Below are 24,759 nucleotides of genomic sequence, written 5' to 3'. Positions count from 1 at the left end.
GGTACCTATTCTGTGGCAGGGGCTCTAAACATAATGCGACAACCTCAGGGAACAGAAATTATTTCCATTTACAGATGAGAAAACGAGGGCTTACCAACCCTAAGTCACTTGCCCATAATCACGCAGATGATAAGAGGCAGCATAGGGTATAACTCAAATCTGTCTGGTTCTATTGCATATGATACAAAAAAATCAGAAGTTGCTTAACCCACCTGGCATTTTGGTCATCTTCAAATAAATACACTTTATTCTACCAAAAGGTACATATTTATATCACAGCAAAGAACAAGAAAGAACCAAAATAGGAACAATATAAAATATGGTTTGCCCTCCAGGAACTTGCAATCTGTTAAGGAAAATGTACACACACACACACACAAACGTTAAGGAATACAAAATAATAATTAATTAATTGAGGGATACAGCCAGTAAGTGATATGGGAGCTCGGAGAAACCTGGGATCCATGTGGTTTCAGCAATCAAGAAAGGCCTTATGAAAGATGCAAGATCACAGCCGGATTCTGGGGGTGGAAAACGCCGGAGAGATATAATGAAAGGGTAGCGCAGGATGGGGCAGAGCAGCGGTGAGGATGAACACAATATGTCCGTCAGTGAAGAAGCCAGCACGACTGTTTCAGAAAGTGAAGGGCTGTGAGGAAACGACCCAAGTTTCCACCAGCTGATGAATGAATAACAAAATGGATGGATATCCCTACACAACAGAACACTGTTCACCAATAAACAGGAATAAAGTTCTGATACTTGCTACAACATAGATGAAACTCAAAAACATGCTAAGTGAAAGAAGTCAGTCACAAAAGGCCACATATTGTGTGATTTAATGTACATGAAAGGTTCAAAATAGGCAAATTTATAGAGACAGAAAGTAGACTAGTGGTTCCCAAAGGCTGGGAAGGTTGGGAAGAAGTAGAGAGCAACTGCTAATAAGTACAGGGTTTCTTACTGGGGGGATAAAAAATGTTCCAAAAGCGATTGTGGTGATGGTCACACTATTCTGAATATACTAAAAACCACTGAACACTGCACTTTAAATGGGCGAACTGTATGGTGTGTGAACTACGTCTCAATCAAGCCATTAAAACAAAGTGAGGACCTAGTGGGACACCACACTGCACAGCCAAGATGGAGTCACTTATGCCAAGTTTACAAGTCTGAACTTATTTATCTTATGCAACTAGAGATATGAGTAAAGACTTATCTAATGAAAGCACAGCATACATACATGTCTCTAACAAAGTAATTCACATGTTTTAAGTACATTCCTAAAATATATGCCAAAATTGCAAAGAAGATAGAGAACAGGAAAAGATGTTGTGGTATGATTTTGACTAATCCACAAGCTGTGACTATTAGGAAAGTTGTCTTGCTTCAGTGCTAAATGCCACAGATGGGTATATCAGCATCATATTTATGCAAACCCACAAACTCATCTGCGTCAGATCTTTAAATACCATAATGTTCTACACTTAATTGTGAAAATAGCATTAATAATTGATCTGTCATACGTCAGGGTAAGATAATGAACAGTGTAATTTGTTTTTCATTGGATGACGGTGCTCTGTATGTAATGTTTTTTTTAAATCTCCATTAATATAAAGCATGTCCTACTGATGTTTACACATTTGACTAAATTCTTATTTAACATAATACTCCAAAATAGTTTTAACATACAAAAATAAGAGAGCTAAAGAAACAAATCTGACATTCAACAGCAAAGAGAAAAAGAAATCTGGATATTAAAGATCAAAAATAAACCTGAAAATCACAGAGCGAGGAAAAAATACAAAACGAGACTCAGTATTAGGTTCTACAGCACTGGGGAGTGCAACTTTTTTAAAAAGGAAAAATTTACATTTAAAATAGCAGGCTCATTAAAAGGCTCACTACCTGAGGCTTTAAAAGAGGTGAAGTTTGGAAAACGCCTAAAGACAATCCCACAGCCTCCCACAAATCCCACGGAAGAAAGAGCCTTTCAGGAAGTCTTGGTGTTATCCCTTCAGAATCTGGCCCAGACGTGAAATCCCACTTTCCCCCAGGAGGTGGTGAGATGTTAGGAATACAAAAGACACACTCGACTGGATACCCAGACACAACCAAACCAGTGTTCGCCTTCTCAGTCACCTTGCAAACCTCTTTCAAGGTAGACGAGCCACAAGAAACTAAAGGAGATACCGGATCTCTTTAAAATTCTCTTGTCTAAGGATGAGAGGACCCATCTGTCTCTATGAAGGCTTTGTCAGTTCCAGGACTGGATGAAACTTATGTTCTGTGTCTGAGAAATACAGACAACTCAGAAGGCCAGGTTCACTAACAAACAATAAAAGTAAAATAGAAAACAAATAAGCTATCCTAAAAAAGCAGCCTTGTCGCTGATATCTAGAATAAGGTATCTGCTGTCACAAGTTAAGTAGAGCAAGACTCTCCATTTCGCAACTGTAAGCCAGCATTCATACAAGGAAAAGGATTCAGCAGCAGTAAGCAGGAACTTACTTCAAATCATTAACTGCTGCGCGTTAAAATACACTTATCCAAACGTTTACACACTGTCTACCTACCAATCCAAAGAACTGTGGGAAAAGCCAGATGCTTGTAACTACTGTTCACCACGTTGGACATGTTAATTATTAAGGAATAAAGTACTTTGAATATAACAATAAAATATCAACATAGGTTAAATGTCGAGTTATTCTCTATGTAAACACCAAAACAGATACTGTTGATTTACACATCAATAATAGTTATCTTTTAAATAAATAGGTGAAAATGATGAGTGTGCTAACAATAACAACAATAGAAGGTCCGAGATCCAGAAACCCTTTAAAGTGACATTATAGTTGGAGAAGACAGTCTAAATTGTAAGCATGCTGAAATTCTGACTAAACTAAGAACAGAACCCCATGATGCCCCTATAGGCTAAAGAATCATTTTTATAACGGACATCATGGAAAGGGGATTTTTTTTACAGCATCCTTCGATAAAAAACACGGGATTGGAAACAAGATCTACAGACAAAAAAGAGGAACAAGTAACTTGCCAGCGCCTGAAACAGGTAACGCAGACCTAAGCTAACCAAACAAGGATGACAAGCATCCCGGGGGGGAAATAATACCACTTTTCAAAATCTGATTCTGAAAAACCAAAGTGCAAACTAATCAGCTAAAACAGGGAAAAAATATTGTTCAAGTTAAAGAAAAATTTTAAAGCAAAGGTACGCAAGAAACCTTAGGAAATTTTCTGTTTCTGAAGTACTTTCATAGATATGTTCATTAATGGTTGCCACATTAACTTTTAAGAAACCCCACAATTTTTTAAATAGTTGAGAGAAATCTTGTAAGTAGTCACAATAAGCATTCACCTTCAGCAATTCTGTAGAGCTTGGGAGATGAAACTCAACTGAGAGCAGATGCAATTAAATTTTAAGATCTCTCAAGCATTATTATAAAGCTCGCATAGCAAAAGTAATATGGACAGTATATTCTGAGCCACAAACTGAACTTGTGGAATTTTTTCTATATAGTAAATAGTATATAAGGTTCACACAATACAATTAAATTAATCCCTGGATATCCTCAAGTCTCCTCTAAACTTACTGGAAGTTATGTGGGAACCACCAAAGCTGGAAAATAAAAAAAGAATGAGATTCAACTCAAACCATTAACTCTATTCCTCCTCTTCCAAGTAATGTTAAGTTAGGTGTCTTATTTGATTTCAGCTCTCAAATATATAAGCCCATGCCTAGATCTTAATTTGGAACATAATCAAGCGCTATGCATGCAAACGTGCTCTTGTTCAGAGGTAAACCTGAACAGACCCGAACATGACATTTCGGAAGGCATTCATTCGTGCAGCCGCAGGGAAAGGGCAGCAATTTCACAAACGGACATTCGTAAATACCTGAGCAGATAAACAGCCCTTTCAATATCGCTGAGGTCTTCATCAACTGTCAGTCTTTCTATTTCTTCTGGTGTCTGTCAAGGGTGAAACAGAAATTATGCACACGACGTCCATCAGTTTTGCCTCCCCCTCCCAAGGCTGCTCCAGGGACCCTGTGTAACTACCGCTGACGAATGGAAAAGTTTCACCGCTGATTTAAGCATTATCGCTGAAAACTAGCCAAGGGTCTGAGGACTCTAGGTGGCTACCCCAACCAAGGAGGTCTCTCTAATGGTCTCTAATTGTTGAGTTTGGGTTGTGGAGGTTTAGGGTTTGGTTTTGTTTGCTTCTTCTCTCTCTCTCTCTCTCCTCCAGCTTCTGGATTGAAGCTTGAGAATCACGTCGTGGCTTTGGAACATTGCTGAAATCAATTTCACATGCATTTATAAAATTTATACATACTTTTTCTCCCTAATACCCCAAGGCTATTTCTCCAGCATTTTCCACCCCAGGAAATGCTGAAAGGGTGATGGATGAAGACTGCATTCCAGCGGGAATGAAAAAAATAAAATCGGGGTGGGGGGGCGGGACAGGGAATAAAATCTGGGGCTGGAAGGAAATCAAAGACTCGAGATATTGCGGCAGGTGGGAGTGGGAAGAGCTGAGGGAGCTATTAAGAGGATGGCTGGGGGGCGGGGGGCCCGTAAACTAGGTTTGCCAGCAGCGAGGGTTGGGGCCTCGGGGAGGCTGGGAGGAGGATGACTCCGCCGGGTGAGGAGCCGGTTGGGGGGAGGGGGAGCCAGTGAAGGTTGACTCCCTCAAGGGGGGTGGGAAGCAGGGTCCTGACTGGAATCGTGGAGGGGCTGGGAGCGAAGGAGGGAAAGGACCTGTGGTGACTCAGGATGAAGGCAGAAAAGGCCGACGGAGCTTTCAAGATCCGTAGCAGGACGGCTCTGGTACGGGGTGTTGGGCGGGAGGGGAAGGGAGGCCAGGGACGACTCGGGGGCAGGGGGACCCAGGCTCGCTCTGATGGGAGAAAGGGGGATGAGATCTGGGGTGTCTCAAGGAGAGGTGGGGGGCGCGCAATCGCGGCTGTGTTCACTGAGGAGTGGGACTGGGGCCAGAACCGCGGCAGCACCAGGGGACCGGGAGGGGCACCCAGGAGAGGACTCGGGAGAAGCCGGCTGCGGCCCCGAGGAGGAAGCTCCTGCAGGGGCGGGAGGAAGGGGGCCGCCCCTTAGGGGCCGCGGCTGCCCGAGAGGGGCGGCGAGGTGGGGAGACGCGGGCTGGCCCGAAGGACGGGCTCGGCCGGCGGTTCCTGGGGCAGGTTGGGGACGGGCATTGGGAGCCGAGAGCGCCCTGGAGCCGCGGGGCTGGCCCGGGTCAGGGGAGAAAGCCAGCAGCCCGTCCCTCGAGGATGGGGGTCCAGGCTGGGAGAACTGGGGGTGCGTCGAAGGAGGGGCCCCGGGAAGGGCCAGTTTCGTGTGACACGGCGACCCGAGGAGCACCGAGGGGCCCGCCGAACACCGAGAGGGGGCCGCCTCGGGACAGGACGCGGGTCGGGGCCGGGGCCAGCCTCCGGGCGCCCTGCGGGCAGGTCTTCCTCCCCGGGACGCGCACCTTGAGGCTCCGGCGGACGGGCCTCTCGATGATGGTGAGCTCCTGCAGGTCCTCCATGTAGCCGAACAGGCTGTTCTGACTGAAATCCATCGCAGAGGCGGCGGCGGGCGGCGGCAGATGCATGGACCGCCGGGCCCCTTCGCCGCCCGGGCCGGAGCGGCCCCGGGATGCCCGACGCGCGCAGCCCCGCGGGCGCCGGGCAGCAGGACTTTCTCCCGCTTTTCGCCGCGGGAACCCGGCGGGCGGCGAGCGGCGAGCCAGCAGCGTGAGCAGGAGCGCGGCCGCCGAGGGGGCGGGGCGGGCACGATGAGGGGGCGGGGCGGGCGCGCGGGCGGCCTGAGGGGGCGGGGCTAGGGGCGGGGAGGTGCCAAGGCGCTCGCCTCAGTCCCGCCCCCTCCCCGGCACCGAACGCTCGCGGGTCGGACGCAACCGCCTCGCAACTTGGCGGCCTCAGCCCCCACCGCTCGTCGGTACTCCCAGCCCTCCACCACGCGCGCCCCCCCACCATCCCGCCGCGCGTGCGCAGAGCCTTCCATTTTCCGCAACCAGCAGGGGCCAGATTGGGGGCGCGTAGTGGGCGGGCTGGGGGTGGGTTACTGGGGCCTGGGTGGAGGCATGTAGGGAGCGGGCTGGGGGCGGGCGGCAAATTTGAACCAATGAGAGGGGAAGCAAAGGGGAGTGGAGGTGGGCGAGGGTCTTGTTTAACCAGCTAGACTGGAGTAACCTTCCAGGTATTCTGGGACGGCTCATCTCAGCAATATAGCTCAGCGCTAGCCCTAGGGGAGGAATGTAAACCCCAAATAAGCAATTGCACCGAGGCTTGCGCGGGGGTGATGGGGAAGGGGGTATGGAAATGAGGTCCTGAAGAGGCTGGCATTTGGGAAAGTGCAGCAGGCAGGAAAGGACTTCTGGAGGGGAGACACTTAAACTGAATCTTAAACGATCAATAGGATTTTTCCAGGAAAAATAATAAGTCTAAGGCGATTGCGGACTGAAGCCTGGACGTGTTTTGGTTGTGGGGCTTCCGGTCAGAGTAGAACTTGGAGTGCCTGTAGTGCTGGGAAGCCAATGCTTGGCAAATAGGTGGAAGGGAGGCAAGTTCTTTATGCAGAGAGGCTCTGCTCTGGGCAGCCACTCTGAGTCACTTGCATTTGATTCTATTAAGAATTGCAAGGGATGAAAGAGCGACTGGGGCGAGTGTTTGGACCTCGTTGATATACTCTTCAGTTCAGAAGAGTTAGCAAGGCTCGCTCTCCCTTTTTTACTTTTTATTTTCCGCTCATTCCCTCTCCATAGGCCCATTTCCCTACTACCCATTTGCACCCTCTTTCGTATGTTTATGTCCCAATACAAGTATATATCCTGGAAAGATACTGGTTTTAGTTAATGTATCTATTTTTTTAATCGTCACCTGAGAATATGTTTATTGATTTTAGAGAGAGCAAGAAACATCCATCAGTTGCCTCCTGTAGGTACCCAGACTGGGGATTAAACTTGAAACCTAGGTATGTGCTCTGACTGGGGAGTGAACCTGCAACCTTTGTGTGCATGGTAAGATGCTCGAACCAAATAAGCCCTCTGGCCGGGGCTATGTATCTATTCTTTAATAAAGATGAATGGTCTTGTGCTAAGAACTCACTCTGTTTCTTGTTTTTCCTCAGCATAATGCTTTAGAGATCTATTCATGGGGCTCATGGGTAGTTCATTAATTCCTACCACTGATGGTATTGTATTTCTGCATCTAACATATTTTACTTATCAGTTCCTTCAATAATGGACAGTTATGTTGCCCGCAGTTCCTTGGTACCACAGATAGTTCTGGGGTGGGACACGTCTCTTATGGACCATAAGAAAAATGGAATTGCTGGGTCACGGAGTCTACAAGTGCTTAGTTTCACTCTGCCACACGTTGCTCTCCAGAATGACTTTGTCATGTTGCACATTTTGACACATAAAGGTAGGAAGATTTCTGTTTCCCCGCTCTATACAGTAACATTTGGTATTACCTGATGTTCCAATTTATATCAATCTGATATTGGTAGAGTAATATCACATTGTGATTTTCATTTGTATTTCTTTGACTAGTGATGGTAATCATTTTTCCATATATTCTTAACAACCATTGAGATTTTTTTTTCCTTCTGTGAAGTACCTGTTGACATTCTTTTTCTATTTTTCTGCTGGATCTCCTATTATTTTTCTGGATGAATTGAAAGACTTATTATATATTCTAAATATTAATCCCTTATCAGGCTTGGACATTACAAAATCTCCCAGTATTTCATGCATCCTATTAACTTGGTTTTTGCTATCTTACAAATGGGAAAACCTTAATTTTGATGTAGCCAAATGCATCAAATTTCAACCTTGTGGAATATGCTTTGGGGTGTTGTTTAAGGATCTTTTCCACCCACAGTCGCAAAATATTCTCCTACATTTTGCCCTATTTAACTTCTTACTCTTGCCTGTCACAGTTAGGTCTGATACTGAATAATATTTGCAAACCTTACCCTGTTTCAGCCAAAAAGTATTCTTTTACATTTGGATTTTGTAACAGCATCATCTGAGGTTCGATGACATTCTTAACCACAATTGATTGGATACACAGAGACATAGCTTTGATGTTGGCCGTTCCAGCGCAGGGGGTGGGTGAAGGGGAATGTTCTATTTGACAACTGCGATCTGTAACTGCAGCAGTGGTGGAAATGGCCCACCCTCGCCTGGCTGCCTGGAAACCTGAGTCCTGGTCCTGACTCTGCCAGCAACACACAGTGGAACAATCTGGGAGCCTGCTTTCCTTATCTGAACTGCTTTCTTAAGACTTGTCTCAATGTGCCCTAGAAGCAGCCCTGTGATGCCCAGAAGACATACACAACTAATCCAATTTTACAGATAATGAAAGTGAGGCTCAGAGAAATGATGTGACTTAGGCTGTGGCACACACCTAACGGAAACTAAATTTATTCACTTTATTAGTTCATTCAGCAATAGCATGCTTATGAAGCACATGGAATTTGGAGCCCAACTACAAATTCCTGGGGAAATTTTGCCACTTCCTACTCTGAGCAAGGTACTTAACCACTCTGTCCCTCACGTTACTCATCTCTAAGACAAGAATATAAGTAGCATGTAGCACAAAGGCTTGTAAGAATTAAATGAAATAATATGTCTACAATGCTTAGAGAAATTCCTGGCACAAAGTCAGCACTCTAGTGGAGGGGACACCACTGGACCAGTGTCCTCCCCCTCACACCCAGCTTCAGAAAAGATCTAATAAGTCGCACTGAATTAGTTGATTATTGTAAGAGACAGAATAATGGTCTCCCAGAGATGTGCACACCCTCATCCCTTGAACCTGTGACTATGTTCATGTATATGGCAGAAGGGACTTGGCAGGTGTGACTGATTGAAAAATCTGGAAGCTGGAGAGACTATCTTGGATTATCTAGGTGGGCCCTATGTAATCACCAGGGTGCTTATGAGTGAAAGGGGAAGGCAGGAGGGTCCGTGTCAGAGAGGTGAGGTGCGGAAACTTGATTGGCCACTGCTGGCCTTGAGGATGCAGGGGCACTGAGTGGGCCACCCCTACAATCTGGACAAGGATAAAACCAAAAACTCAGCACCCTTAGAGCCCCCAGATGGAAATGCAGCCCGGCCAACACCTTGATGTCAGTCCAGTGAAACCCAGTTCTCACTTCCAGAACTGTAAGATAATACATTTGTGTTGTTTTAAGCCACTAGATCGATGGTGATTTGATACAGCAGCAATAGGAAACTAATGCAATTTTCCATGTGAGAAAAATATTTGAATTAGATTTCTACCTCAGACCAAACACAAAAATCAATTTCAGGTGAATAAAAAAACTAAACATGAAAGACAAATCTTTCGATCTTTTGGAAGAAAATATAGGAGAATCATTTTATGACATCAGAATATGGAGAGTTTTAAACAAAACAAAAAGCTCACAATATACAATAAAAGATTGATAAATCTAACTACCTTAAAATTAAGAAAGTATATTCATCAAAAGACACCACAAAGACAGTGACAAGACAAACTATAGACTGGAAAAAGATATTTACAACGAATTAATCAAACAAGGATTGCTGTCCAGAATCAAGAACTGCAACAAATCAGTAAGAAAACTAAATGGGAAAATGGGCAAAACATATAAACAACCAGAATACAGAAGAAGAGTCACCAATAAACTTAGGAAAAGAAGCTCAACCACATTAATAATCAAGGAAAAGTAAATGTACACACTCATCAAATAGGCAGAAGAGTGACAACAGAGAGACCAGGTGGGAAATGACGGTAGTTTGGACTGGAGTCGTTATGACAGAGATGGAGCGATGTGAACAGATCTGAGATGTTTGGGAGGAACTGGAGAGCTGTGCGGGGTGGGGGGTTGGAGGGGTAGAGGTCAGGGAGGCAGAGGCATTAGGATGATTTCCAAGGTTTTGGCTTTTGCCGCTGGATGAACACTTGGCCCACCCAGCACTCACTCTGCACTTTCTTTAGTGTCCGAGTAGATGGCAGCTGGGGACGGTTGTTGCAGAGCTCCATCTACAGACCCAAATGGACTTCCCAAAGTCTGCCCCCATGTCAGTGGCTGCTCCCAGCAGCTCCCTTCTCTTCAGCTTGAGTCTGGGCAAATAGATGAGGTTCCTAGGGGGCCACGTCTGTGGAATCTCCCCGACACATAGTAAGGGCTCTGTTGATGTTTATTGAGAAAGTGGAGCCCTGGCTGGTGTGGCTCAGTGGACTGAGTGCCGGCCTGCAAACCAAAGGGTCACCGGTTAGATTCCCGGTCAGGGCTCATGCCTGGGTTGCAGGCCAGGTCCCCAGTGGGAAAAAGAGGAAGTGGAGAGAAAAAGAGGGAAGAGGCAGGAAGGATATATCGAACAGGAAGCAGTAAATTGCAGAGTAGATCATCTTCCCCCGTGGTCCGAGTCATCATCATTTCTCACCTGAATTAACAGAGCCTCTGCTTCTGCTCTGCCACTCTTAAAGTTGCTTCCAACACAGCCAAACTGATCCTGTTAACACAAAAGTCAGGCCCAGGCCCAATCACCTTAGGCGCTAAACCAGGGCTTCTCAACCTTGTTACTGTGTAGGCTCCCGTACTTCTTTGTTGGCAAGGAGGAGAGACCTTGCATTGTAGGGTATTTAGCAGCATCCTGGCCTCTACCCACTACATGTCAGTATCCTCTCCTGACCTCTCTTCACCCCCTGCCCCAAGTCGTGACCATGGAAAATGTCTTCGGGCATTGCCAAATGGGACATCTGGGGACAAAGTCCCCCTTTCCACCCCAATTGAGAACCACTGCTATAAACCCTACAATAGCTCCCCATCTCACGCAGAGAATGTCTTCCCACACCCTGTCTGACTCTGTATCTCCCGTTTCCCCCCTCCCTCACTCTGCTTTCTGCGTGCGCGCTGGCCTCCTTGCCCTCTGGCCACACTGGCAGTGTGATCCCGGTCAGAGCCGGGAGCCCACCGTCCCCTCTGCCAGGGGTGCTCTTCCATTGGACTTGCAGACAGCTCACTCTATCATGTCCTCCGGGAGTTCCTCAAACGGCACCTTCTCGGTGAGGCCAGCTCAGGACACCTTTTACGAAATTAAAGTCCAACTGCATTAGTTTGCTAAGTCCTCCTTAACAGAATACCACAGACTGGGTGACTTAAACAACAGAAATTTATTGTCTCGTGGCTCTGGAGGCTGAAAGTCGGAGATCCAGGTGCTGGCAGGGCTGATTTCTCCCGAGGCTGGCAGGTGGCCGGCCACCTGCCCAGGTTTCCGTGTGTAGAGGCACCCCTGGTGTCTCTTTGTGTGTCCGGATTTCCCCTTCTTATGAGGACACCGGTCATATTGGGTCAGGGCCCACCCCAATGACCTCATTTTAACTCAGCCACTCCTTTGATGTCTCTGTCTCCAAATACAGTCACATTCTCAGATGCTGGGTTTAGGACCTCGACATTGCATTTTTGAGGACGCACTTCAGCCCATAACACCCACCAGCACTTAGCAATGTAACATTCTGCATCTGTTACTTATTCATCTCATTTACAGTCTTTTTTCTCCTGTAATCCCCCTCTCGAATGTCGTGTTTCATAAAGGCAGGGGTTTTGTCCACTTTATTCACCACTACGTTCCCAATGACTAGAATAGTGCCTGGTACATAGTAGGTGCTGATTAGTTATTTGTTAGAGTAATGAATGGCCATAGCTTTTCCACTAACTAGAAGTCCCTTAATTCCGTTGGGCCTCAGCTCCTCTGTCCAATGAGGGAATTAGGCTAGATCATATAGAAGCAGAATTCTGTTCTGTTTGAATCTAGGTGCCGATTTAGACCAGATTCCCTGGAAAACAGTTGGGAGCAAAGCTTAAGTGCTAACCCTTCCTTGGGAAGTGCAGCCCCAGGGCCACCAGAGAGAAGGGAGGCAGGGCAGGATGGCAAGCAAATCGCTGCACTGGCTTCCACGCTGGCCCCCAGTTCGTGAAGAGGCTCAGCCAGGGGCTTGGCCATGCAGGACATCTCCAGACTGGCTGTGCAGAAGCCCAGGCCTGGGAACTCTCCAGGGGAACAGGGTAGGTAAGGTTCCTCTGGCCTTTTGCTTCCCTCTGGTCAAAGCTGGCTCCTTGGGGAGTTAAACCGCTTGCACTTGAATGGTCCCTGGAGAAGCCAGATCCCAGTCCCGCAGGAGGCAGGCTGGAGGGGTTGGCCTTCAACTGCAAGGACAGAGAAAGGAGGGTATTCAAGACAGCAATTCCTGGTCCCTAGGGCTGAGCACGGAAGTGGCTCGGAGCCTAGGAGATAGGTGAGAGCTAGAGAATCTGACACGGCCTAAGATGCGTCCAAGATGGGGGATAAGGGATGAGGGAAGGACTAGCTGAGGAGGGACGCAGCTGGAGTGTGGGGGACGGAGGTCTGGACAGAGCTGCTGGGAAGCACTGACTGGCTCCCCAGTCAAGGAAGGAGCTCAGACCAGCAGGCAGGGCACTTGGGTGGCCCCTGGGCCTGCTGAGCTAGATGGAGTTGGCTTTTTTGAAGTCCTGACAGGGACTCCATGGCCCTAGCAGCCTGGCCTCCTGACACTGTTTTGGTGGAGTCCTTGAAGAGGGTGCCCAGCCTCCTCACCTGTGTGGTCAGACTCCAGGTGTCTGCGGTGATGGGGGTCTCTGATTTCCTAGGCTGGGGCCCTTGGGTTCTCAGCCAGGGAGCTTCTTCGTCTCCCCAGTCCTCCTCTCCGTTTGCTGCCTCAGCCCTTCTTCTGATGTCACTTTGCAAACTCTTCCTCAACTCCAACCACCCCCTCAGCTGTCTCTGGAGGGAGAGAGGACATTCATTGCCATGACCCCCCTCCTGCTGGAGGGTGTGGTTTTCTCCCGTGTGGGCCGTGCGGGTTGTGTTGTACCCCAACTCGAGGGCAGATTCCACCCTCCAGAGGTGATGATACACGCAGAGAGCAGATTGCACATTTGTCTCCTGGGAGGCAGTGGGCGAGGGAAGCAAACATGGTGTGTGAGCGTGGGGAGGAGGTGTCTGCAGAACCTTGATGGGGTGATGGGCCCAAAGAGCAGAGGGCTGTCTGACTGTCGCTGTTGCCTGTGTGCAGAGGCAGCGGGAGGCTGATTATAGGCCTGGGTCCGAGGCTGTGGATGTGGGTGCAAGGCGCTGGGTATGCACTTGACTGTCAAGGTGGGGGTGATGGTTACCCTGGTGACCAGACTAAGAAGTGGGTTGGCCTTGTAGGCAAAAATGCTGGAAAGAAAATATAATAAGCACTGGATAAAGCTTCTCTCTCCCTCTTCTCTTTCTCTGCATTGGAGCACCAGTTTGCTGGAGCCTTGTCATCATGGATGAAGGACAACTCTCAGTGGTCGGGCTCATTGTGTCCTGTTGTGGTTCCCAGTGAATACTCCTCACCACACCTCTGAACCCCTACACTGGCATAGACCTGGCTCCTGGTCCTAACTAAGCCTGGGACCAGGGCAAAGTCACCTCCACTCCCTGGGCCTCACTCAGACCAGCAACCTCCAAGATGCCTTTGTACTCTGATTCCACGGCCCCGCCCAAGCCATTCTGATTCAGCAGACCTGGAGCTGCACTTAGTAATCTGTATTCTGGCCCCCCTCTACACCCCCAGGTACGCTGTCACTGCGGTTCAGAACCACCGCCACTGGGCCTTGAGACCACAGGCATGGGAATCAGACACACCCAGATTCTCAGCTCTGCTGTGTCCCTAGGCAGTTTATCTGCAGCCCACCTGAGCCTCAGTTTCCTCACCTCTACATTGGGGGAAAGCAGACTGCCAGCCACACAGCGTTATCATGAGAATCAGCTGAGATGCAGCGGCAATGCACAGCACAGTGCCTGGCATGTGATGAGGTCCAATGAGTGTTATGCTTTTTAGCTTATTATTCTATTTGAATCTGTAGTATCTCTCCTGTCCTCTCCCCTTCCCAGCAGCTCCCTTCTTTCTGCTCCTTCTGCTGCCAAATCCCATACCCTGGAAAATTATCTCTGCAATGAGCAAGGAGTCATCAGGCAGAGGAGGAGGAGGGGACAGGGCAGCAGCACTCACAGCTGGGGCCCTCACACCCAGTTCCAACTTTGTTTAATCTGTTGCCATGACGACTCATAGCTTACCAACTTCTGAAGAGTAAAATGACTTCCTCCAGCATCCGGGCACTCTTTATGCGAGTGGTCATTTTCCCAAAGCACCAAGAGATGGGAGGGCTCCGTGCCCCAACCCAACCACCACCATTTTATTTCAGGATAAACTGAGGGCTTTTCTAGCATGAGGACTCAGCTGAATTTCACTTCAATGCCCCAACACCTAACATAGTGCCTAGCATACAATAGGCACTCAAGAAATGCTGGTTGAGTGAATAAACAAATGTGGCATAAAGCTGATTTTCTTGACTCAATCGACAATCAGCTTCATTTAGGAGAGAGGTGGAATTTCAAATGGAATTAGGACTCCAAGCATCTGTCATTTGATTTTTTTCCCCCATCTATCCATTCCCTTTGGGAAACTGCAGTCCAGCCTCTTCTGACGGCATTCTATTCACCTTGACCTCAACACAGTAATACAAAGGAAAGCCCAGGGCATGCACTACAACTCGCCCTCACCCCCCGCCCCCAGAGTTCTGAAGTAGTGTTGCCTCAACAAATTTGTTCATCTAAGCTCTTCTGAACCAGAGTGGTTATTAATATATCAAATTCTATACGCCATGAAAATTAATCTTTCCTTTGCAGGGACTCGCTTTCCCCAACCATGAATCTTTCATGCTCTGTAGACTTCCATCCTCCTCTCTCTCAAGGACTGCCTCTCTAGCAAAAGACAGAATTGATGGGACTCAGATCTGTTCAGGATCGCAGTTGATTAACAAATGTCAGGAAGAAAAAGAGATTAAAAACTCTTGGCTCAGAAGTTTTTTAAAAATTACGAGATTAATATGTGCATATATCTATTCTGTCTGCCATTAGTACACAATTGTGAAATAATAAAAAATATATATATATTGGTCTCTGCCCCTGGTTCCTAGTATAGTGCTCCTAAAGCCCTTGTAGTTTCCTAAGTGATAAGAATACCAGGTGCATCTCTTGTTTTAATATTTGTCTTTGAAGACAAAAACCATATGGTTTTGCTTATATGTGGAATATAAAAATAAAGTAAATGAACAAACAAAACAGAAACAAACTCATAGATACAAAGAACAGATCGACGGTTGCCGAAGGGAGGGGTGCCGAGGGATGTGTGAAAGGGGGTTAAGAAGCAGTTACACACTCATGGAGATGCAAAGCACAGCATCGGGAGTACAGTAGGTAATATTATAATAACTGTGTATGGTGGCAGATGGGTAGTAGGTTCTTGTGGGCTGTCATTTTGTAAGTTATATAAATGTCTAGTCACCATGTTACACACCTGAAAATAATATATGTCAACTATAATTGGAAAAAATAATTTCTTAAAATTATAAAGTTAAATATATATTACACACACACACATACACACACGACACCTGTCCAGAAAATGTCCAGCCATCATTAATATAACAAGGACAGTTTGTGCAACATCGACGTAACCTGGAAGCCAAGGAGAGTGGACTGGAATGCACATGTGTGAACAATGACGACTTCACTGTACTAATCAGTGGAGGTGGTAGAGGCTATTGAGTGAGCATGTGTACTGTGTGGCCATCTCATTCAAAATGACTGAGCAAGTAGAGCAACGAATCTGCATTCAATTTTGCATTAAGCTTGAAGATTCCTCCACAGAAACTATTTGGATGATTCAAAAGGCTTTGGCGGACAATGCAATGAGTGCAGCGCCAATAAAAGTTTGGCACAAATGCTTCAAAGGTGGTCGAGAATCTTTTGAAAGTGATCCACATTCTGGAAGGCCTATAGCAAGCAGAACACCTGAGAATGTTGAACATGCAGGGGCTGCAATCAACAAAGATCAGCGACTGGCAGTGCGAGAACTAGGAGCTAATCTGGGGATTCCAAAAACTACTGTGTCCGAGATTTTGATGCAGGATCTTGGCATGAAATGTATTGTGGCAAAATTTGTTCCATAGCTTTGCTACCAGAGCAGAAGGAACATTGAGCTGCAGTTGTTAATGACTTGATTCAAACTGCTACCAATGAACCAGACTTCCTCAAGAAGGCCCTAACTTTGACGGAGACTGAAGCGGCATCATCGTCCTATGTACAATGTTTCTTATATCTTCTTCAATAAACGTCTCTTTTTCATAGTACATGGCTAGCTACTTTCAGGACAGATGATATATATACGTACAAAATCTCTGACCCTGTCTTTGACAAAAGGCTCCTAAAACTTTTGAGATTTCCTAAGTGATCAGAGCACTAGGACCATCTTTTGTTCTAATGAGGTGATGCTCCGTGGGCCCCTGGCTGGGGGCTGGTCCCAAGAAAGACCGAGCCCTGATGAGAAGCTTAGCATTTTTAGCCCACTCCTTCCCTCCAGAAAGGGGAGAGGGTGGGAATGGAGTTAATCACTGATGACGCCCGTGTGGGGAAGTCTCGGGGTTCGGAGAGCTTCCAGGCTGGTGACCGGTGAAGGTCAGGAAGAGTGGCGCACCAGGACAGGGCACCGAGGCTCTGCACTTCTTCCCACACGGCTCACCCTGCCCATCGCTCCCAAGTGGCTGTGGGTCTGTATCCGTTTGTAATAAACCAGTAAATGTAAGTAAACTGTTTTTCTGAGTTCTCTAGTGAGGCACTCTAGCAAATTAATCAAACCCAAGAAGGAGGTCATGGAAACTCTGGATTTATAGTCGATTGGTCAGAAGCCCAAGGCGACAGACCTGGATAAGCAATTGGCCTCTGCAGTGGGGGCAGCCTTGTGGGACTGAGCCCTTGACCTGTGGGATCTGATGCTGCCCCCAGGTAGACATCGTCAGAATGAGACACTGTAGGCTGCTCATGCAGAATTGCTCTTGGCAATATATGGGGGAAACACGCCACATTATAACTGGGTCCTAGAGCCATTTCAACAATTGAGGGTTTTTTCCTGGTTTGAAGATAATTTATTGTTGTTGTTTTTTTTACCCTCTTCCACTTCCACCCCCTCTCCTCCCACAGTTGAGCTTTGGTTCATGAGACCTGTGCTAGCAAAGCAGCGTTTCTTTACTGATTAACCAAGTATTTACCATGTGCCAGGTGGGGGCAGCTTCGTGGGCTTGCAGCCTGGACAGACACACAGGGAGGGCCTGGCACACAGAAGGCCCCCACGCTTCAGGTTTAACGCTTTCCTGTCCCATCTCAGCGACTTTTCCTTGGAACTGTGTTTTGTAAGCGCAGTGCAGTGGGACACCAGAGTGGGCTCATGAGCAGTGCAGATGAGCCCAGCATGTGTAGGAAGGCAAGCTCCTCTCATTCACGGGTTTCTCGGGCCGGGCTTCCGTGCTTGTTCACCAGGCAGTACTTTGCTTTGCTTCTAACGTGGATTTCAAAGCTAGGCAGCAGGGGAGCGTGGAAGCTTGCAGCCTCACTACTTTCCGTTGGTCTATACCTGGCCACAGCACACATTTGTTATTTGTCTCTGTGTTTCTTTCTTTATTTTTATTTTTGTTATTAACTGCGATTCACTCACCAGTTCCTTCAATAAGCAGAGTTGAAAGCTGGTTTTGGTTCCTGGCCTGCAGGCTCAGCTCTGTTGCGTAAAGAAAGTGACTCCTTTGTTCAAACCCAATGTGAAAAACTTGTTCGATCTAACAAAAATATTTATAAAGCATTATCCCGCTTGCCTTGCACGATGCTCTGGGCTGAGAAGGAACAAAAGGGGGTGAAGGAGAGGCAGACCTTGCCCCCATGAGCTGATGATGGAAAAGGAGAAAGAAGCCTGGCGGGATGTTTGACCCCGCCCAAACATCCACAGAGACTTTGGGTCCACACTGACCCATCCACCTTGCCCTACATGCCGTGACCAGCTAGGCTACCGGGACAAGAAGGGTCATTATTGGCCATATAGACACAACACAATTATCGGACCAATAAAACATGATAATATTCATCCTTTAAACCAAAAATATGAATAAACGTTATGAGCTATTCAAACCCAGGGATGTTTTCTGAGCACAGGTGTTTTGGATGGGACCATTCGGCACGGACCGAATGTGTTCACGGATGTTTCTGATAGACCCAGACTTCAGAGACCTTATGAACCAAATGTCTCTGTGGATGTTTGCACTGGGCCAGATACCCACTAACCGAAACAACATAAACAAACAGTCAACAACTGCAGCTTCATACAATAACCATATAAGTGTTTTAAAAGCAAAATTGATTGTAGTTACTCAAAAGTGACTTTTAAGCCAAAGCGGGGGATGAGGTATGGAGGAGAAAGGGTGTGATATAACTCATGTCCATGGGTAAGTTAAATTTTTATACCACTCACTCCTTCCCCTGAACAAGAGAGGTAGAAGAGGGAGCAAGACCTAAGGTGGAGGCTTACTGTTTGAAGAGATTACAGCAGTGAATCTTTAACCATCGAAGGGGTTCCTGAGTCTTGTGGGAGGCAAGAATCAAAGTCTCCTCCTCTGAGAAAAGGTGGGGGAAGGAGAGGATCAAAACCCCAAGAGATGGAGGAATGGGAAGACTTTGAAACACATGTCGAATATTCAATATTAAGTTGTTGGCATCGCTGCATTCTAAAGGCTCCTCCTTTGCCAGTAAATTTTCCATAAAACCTGAGCCACAAAGACACCGTGTCCCCTAAGTGGGGCTTCTCTACCATGAGGAACGACATTCATTTCACATCTCCTGGTGTGTCTGGCACTTGGCAAGACAGCGATGAGTATCGTAAGAGAGAAAACAGAAGTGCTTAACGAAGAGACACAAATGAGAACACAAATGAGGGTCCGCTTGCACAGGGTTTCTCTAGCCCTCACATTCGGGTACGACTCAGAGACCTGGAATGCACAACCAGGTGCTTGCAGAGGCTGGGGGCTGGATGGGGCGATGAGGCCGAGCTTTGTTAGTCTGTATTTGCAGACCCAGCTATAAATAGATGCCTTGGCCCAAAAGACTCAAAGCACCTCCGAAGGAAGGCTGTATCAGAATGGCCCACATTCAGGATGAAACGAACCAAGCTCGTATCAAATGCTTCCACACAGTTTCTCAGCACGGCAGAGCAAGGATCTCAGCGCTGTGTGCTGTGGCAGCATTCGTCTTGGCAAACAGAGCCCCAGGCTGTCCGTTGCCACCTGTTTTGCCACAACACCTGCTAATGCTCCCTCCTGACTCATGCTGGCTCACTGTTTCATAAGAGGGGGCAGCTCTGTTTCTCTCCCCGTCTCAATAATTATTGAGAACAATACTTTGAACAATGAGAATTTACAATTCTCTTCTAACATACCAAAGTACTGTCATTTGCAGCAAAATAATCTCCTGAGTATTGGGTAATGGAAATCATTATGTTCTGCTTCAGTTGGCATGGCAGGTGTAAACCTTGGCTATGAGTGGAATTAGAATCACTCACTCACTCATTCATTCATTCATTCACTCAGCACATACTAATAGGATACCTGTGACGTGGCAGGAAGTGTACACCATGGAGCCTAGAATCTGGCTTTATTCCACACCTTGACCCAGAGGAAGGCCCTGCCCAGAACAATGACCATCTGATGCTGGGCTCCAGAGGAGTCATAACCTACCTCACAGACATCCAAAGACACTATGACTACCGTCTTTAAGAAGACACTATATGAAGTACACATTCAAACCAGAAACCTCCTCCGCATCCCACAGACACGACAGAGGGTCCGAATCCCAGTCCTGTCTCTCGCTAGCTGAGTGACCTTGCTAGGGCACGTTTCTCCTCCTCTCTGAACCTCTACTGCAGGAGGTAAAATAGAAATAAGGTATCCTGAGATCACTCGAACAACAGGAAAAGGAGGGGCTGATGGATTTAGAAACTAAAGCAGATCTTCTAAACGGATATTCTATGCTACTCCGAACAAATTGCTGTGACTCAAAGCATAACACACATGATATGATTACATGAGCAGATAAGATGCTTCTTTAAAATTAGCTCCAGCACTGGCTGGTGTGGCTCAGTAGATTGAGTTCCGGGCTGCAAACCAAAGGGTCGCCAGTTTGATTCCCAATCAGGGCACATGCCCGGGTTGCAGGCCAGGTCCCCAGTGGGGGGTGCATGAGAGGCAACCACACATTGATGTTTCTCTCCCTCTCTTTCTCTCTCCCTTCCCTTTTCTCTAAAAATAAACAAAAATCTTTAAAAAACAAAAATTTAAAAAATAAAAAAAAGTTAACTCCAGAGCCATGAAACAATTTCAAGAATGCTACAGCCTTTCAAACTCTTTGCAGTAGAATCTGGAAAACAAGTCAATGCGCATCCACATTCAGCAGTGACGACAGCTCTTGATACACGTGAACCTAGACACAAACGGGACTTACTTCACAGTCTCTACTTTGTTGCTAAGAAACCACGGCTGCCTGGTATGAGTGTGACCACTCTGTGTCTTGTGTCAACTCATTAAGCTAACATAATTAGAGAGAACCTAATGTTGGAGAATGAAATGCAGGCTTGTGCTTTTCATCACCTAAACAGGCAGTCTATTATTGTCCACAGGCCTAAAGAACGTTTCCCAGGACCGGGCGAAAGAACAGAGAGGTCAAGGAAGAATTAAGATCACGTGGAGGGAGAAAGGAAATACGATTCTTTACAGGACTGTCCACAAAGGCCCACCCACTGGGTGACAACCATTCCTCTTCTGTCCTTTATTCCTTTCGGATATGGTGCTGTCATAATGGTCAAGCATGCACACCTAGGCCTCACCGCCACGATGTAAGCGGGAGAGTGAGGGCCAATATTTCCACGGTTAATGGTCGTCATCACCACCCTAAGCCACTTCTCTCTCCCTGTTGTAGGTGAACAAAGGCTGGTGGGAACCTGACTGCGTTCTCCTCCCCAACAGTGAGAGGGTCAAAGGTGACGGGCATTTCTTCCTAGTAGCTCTGCCCCACCATCCAGCCTGTCCCCAGTGGCTGGGCATCCATCCGCCTGTCGGTGGCTGCAGTTTCTCAGAATTCCATAATCACCCTGGAGCTCAGAAGTACATGCGATGGCGTTTGTTTCTTCTGAGCTCCTGAAGGACATTTCATAAATCACTTCTCTAAGGAAAGTAAATGCTCTCAAGATAACTCAGAGTTATTCACGCACCTCCTCAGCTGGATTGAAATTCCCTCACCCCATTTCACTGGCTGATCAATTTTTTAAAACATTGATCCAAGCAATGCCACGCTAGCACTGGAGAGAGCGCCGGGGACAGGGAAGTGAGCAAATGACATTTCGTGTGGTGAGCAGCGGGATCAGTATAAACTCTGGGGGCTGGGGGCCCCCTGGTAAGGCAGCTAGCTAATCCTGAACCAGGTGGTGTGTGTGTGTGTGTGTGCCAGAGAAGGGTCCTTGAAGAGGTGGCATCTGAGGACCTGCATCTGTGGCCTCCGTTGTCTTTGCATCTACCCTGTGCCTAGTGCAGAGCCTCACACTTGGTGGTTGCACCATGACCATGCCCTTGAACTATCGCATACTCAGGCACCTCAGATGACCCCTTCCCAATGCAGCCATGGGCTTCACCTTCCTCTAGCTTGCTCATTCCCTAGCCCCTAGGTTAAGTGCATTTATGTCTGTTTAACTTCGATTTGGCAATTTTATAAAGACCAGCTCAGAGTCATCTTCTAGGCTCTCACCACGTCTGGGGAAAGGAGTTCTTCCACTCTGGGTTGAAGCGGAGCCTGGCACGTGGGCCCATTCTGGGCATCATCACCCTGGGGGTCCACGAGCAAGCCCTCCTTGCCAGCCCCTGCTGACAGTTCAGTGCAGCCGAGGTGGGGGGGCGCTATGGTAGGACTGGCTGCAGGTGCCCACCACCCTCCACCGCCAAAGCGACAGGGCTCCTCTCTCGGCCGAGTGGGCATGCACACGCTCGCAGGTTTTGTTTGGGGGCAGCAGTTTTCCAGCAAAGTAATACAAGTGTCAGTTAAACTCATTAAGTCAGGAAAAGGAAAAAAACACCTACTTTATATGTTAGCCACATTTTGAATGACAGCCCTTTTAAAAATATGACAACGTGTTTAAAAGCCACTTATTATTAATACCTAATTTACAGAGCTATATCGCAGGCATTCTTCCAAGTTTTGACTGTGGGGGTCACCGTGTACCTTGGATATTAATCTTCCTTAATCTCTGCTTTCATAGTGTCACTTTTCTTTTTAAGAGCCTGACCTCATGTCTAAGTCCCATTGCAGCCAGTCCAAAGTCTCCACCCCATAGTTTTTATAGCAAAGTGCCCCCCCGCCCCACCCCCAGCATAGCCTCCGCTCTAACCAGCATTGCTGCCCCTGCATGCTCTGTAAACCCGTCCCCCCTGTAAACCGTCATCTCTCCCGCCTCCCTACACCAGGTGAAGCTGTCCCCACTGTGAATGCTCTGTCCCTTTTCTCCACCAATAGTAATAGTTCCTTTGCCCTCGAAAGTTAAATTTATGTTTGCTTTCCTCCAGGAGCTGTCTTGGATGATCTTGGCCCTTGACTCCTCCGTCCGGATGCTCCGTCACTTATGCCCATGGTCTGCTCCAGTCTCCTGTGCTCTGTGTGTTTGCTGTCTGCGTTGTAGATGTGGAAGGCACCACAGTGTGCTAGGAAGCTCACTGGATTTGGAATGGAGCCTCAGCCCTGTCACCTGTTACCTGTGTGGCCTTGGGCAACTTACTTAACCTCTCTGGATCTCAATTTCTTTGTATATTAAAAAAAAGACAATAATACCTACTTTGCAGGACAGTGTTCATTGTTAGAGGCAATGCATAGAAATGCAGCTGGAGAACAGTGAGTTCCATAAGGATGGCCACCGTTGGTGTTAAAGATCTCCAAGGCCTCTCTCTTCTGGCCTGGCTTTTTTCTAGAGGACGTGATTAGACAGAGCTGGCTGGCTGCTGCAGGGGCAGGAACGCCTGACTTCTTCCTGATCCCAATCTTGCCTGAACTCGCAAACCCCTCCTTCTTTCCTCCTCCCCCTCCTCCCTCCCCCCCCTCGCACCACACAGAAAATGCTCTTGTTGACTCTGGGATAAATTGTGCATTTTGATCTAGGAGTGTTGATTGCTCCTCTCTTGTGCCTCCATCTGGGCGTTTCACCTACATGTGTGCTCCTCCAGCCACTCCACCCCACCCCGGAAGGTCCAGCTCAAATCTGCCTCCTTTCTCATCTCTCCATTGAAAGCTGCTTGGAATGCCTCTGAGTCCTCACCCAGCTTCCTCGGTTCTTAGCCCTCCGAGGATTGCACGAGTCAACCCAGGAAAGGCCCTTAGACAATCCCGACTCAGAGCAATTGCTGTGCCAGTGTTCGCTGCCGTACCTGTCATCCTCGTCCTCCGTCTCCTACTGTGCTGTGGGCCTCTCCAGACCCTGGCTGTCCACGAGGCTCATTCCCAGGATCCTGGCCTCTACTTCCTGTTGGGTGCGGCTAATTGACGAACCCTGAGGAGGCACAGGAGGAGGGAGGAGAGTATTGTCAGGGTATCGTCGTCTTCTCTGTGGCTGCCGAAAGCTCAGGCCACAGAAGCTCCCTTCTCCCCAGCTCTCTCCCGGTCCAAATTCTGACAATGGCTCCCTCCCTTTACCCCCTCGGGCTTCCTGGTGTTACTAGCCCCAAATATTCTTCTGGTCCCTTGATTCAGTTCTCCTCAAATTACCCCAGTCAGCTAGGTCACCTGTTTCTTGCCAGGACCCTGATTGAGATACCTACCTTATGTAACCATGTTTGGTTTAGTCGAATGTCATAGGTCAGTCAGGTTCCTGGAGGTTCTTCTGAATTTATTTAAAACAAAACAAACCAGAAAAAACCTGTCGTAAACCCTGACCTGTGTGGCTTGGTTGGTTTGGCATAACCCCGCAAAGCAAAAGGTTTTGCCGGTTCGATTCCCGATGAGTGCGCATGCCTGGGTTGTGGGTTCAGGCCCAGTCAGGGCACATTCAAGAGGCAACTAAATGATAGATGTTTCCCTATCTCCCTCCCCTCCTCTCTCTCTAAAAATAAAAAAGTCTCCCTAGCTGATGTGGCCCTATGGATTGAGCACTGGCCTGTGGACTGAAAGGTTGCTGTTTCTGTTCCCAGTCAGGGCGCATGCCTGGGTTTCAGGCGGGTCCCCAGTTGGGGGCCTTCGAGAGGCAACTGGTTGATGTTTCTCTCCCTCCCTTCCTCCCTCCTTTCCCCTCTCTCTAAAAATAAATAAAATCTCAAAAAATAAAATTAAATTACATTAAATCTTTTTTAAAAATATTGTAAATACATATGTATTTTTAGGACCGTTTAAAAATTTGACCTTGAGGCTCCCTGGGACTATGCCAGGGACTGCTGGGACTGGGAGGGTTCTTTGAGAAGGCCAGCAGTGGCCTAATGGCCCTGGATGAGTGGCTGAGGAGATGCTGAAGAGGCCATTCCCTGCAGGCCAGAGCACAAGTTCTGAGGCTGAGCCCTCAGGAAAGGCTACTTCCTGTCCCCTCCTTAGAGCCACAGTGCCCCTCAGGGAACAAAGCTGCACCCAGCCCCACCCCTGGCCCTACACTCATCCCCCATCAGCAGCACTGAGTGGCAGAGGGCCCCTCCCCACGCTGCTCTGGATAGCAGAGCCTGGGTGTGCTAGAGGGAGCCCCACAGAACAACCAAGGGTCAGCCTGTCCCAGTC

General features: G+C 47.7%; 1 protein-coding gene across 14 annotated transcripts in view; it reads right to left on the bottom strand.

Moving 5' to 3' along the window:
- PPP4R4 (protein phosphatase 4 regulatory subunit 4) overlaps positions 1–23,739 on the bottom strand; it is a 123,820-nt gene extending 100,081 nt beyond the window's left edge. For 5 of the 14 annotated variants that reach the window (XR_008427331.2, XM_053928377.2, XM_053928381.2 and 2 more), the window contains exons 1-2: positions 5,515–5,769; positions 3,916–3,989 (exon numbers count right to left, since the gene is read on the bottom strand). Coding sequence is in view for 8 of the 14 variants with exons in the window: in XM_053928377.2 (XP_053784352.1) it covers positions 3,916–3,989; positions 5,515–5,637 (197 nt within the window). In the remaining 6 variants the exon portion in view is untranslated. Of the gene's footprint in view, positions 1–3,915; positions 3,990–5,514; positions 5,787–10,485; positions 10,555–23,429 lie in introns of those variants that run through there. The other 9 variants (XM_071222078.1, XM_053928384.1, XM_053928387.1 and 6 more) reach the window with 5 other exon arrangements.
- Between the last annotated feature and the right edge of the window lie 1,020 nt (positions 23,740–24,759).

This window comes from Desmodus rotundus, chromosome 7 (assembly GCF_022682495.2).
Source record: "Desmodus rotundus isolate HL8 chromosome 7, HLdesRot8A.1, whole genome shotgun sequence".
Classification (NCBI taxonomy): Eukaryota; Metazoa; Chordata; class Mammalia; order Chiroptera; family Phyllostomidae; genus Desmodus; species Desmodus rotundus.
The sequence above is the reverse complement of the archived record's forward strand: the minus strand, read 5'-3'. Positions and strand labels throughout refer to the sequence as shown.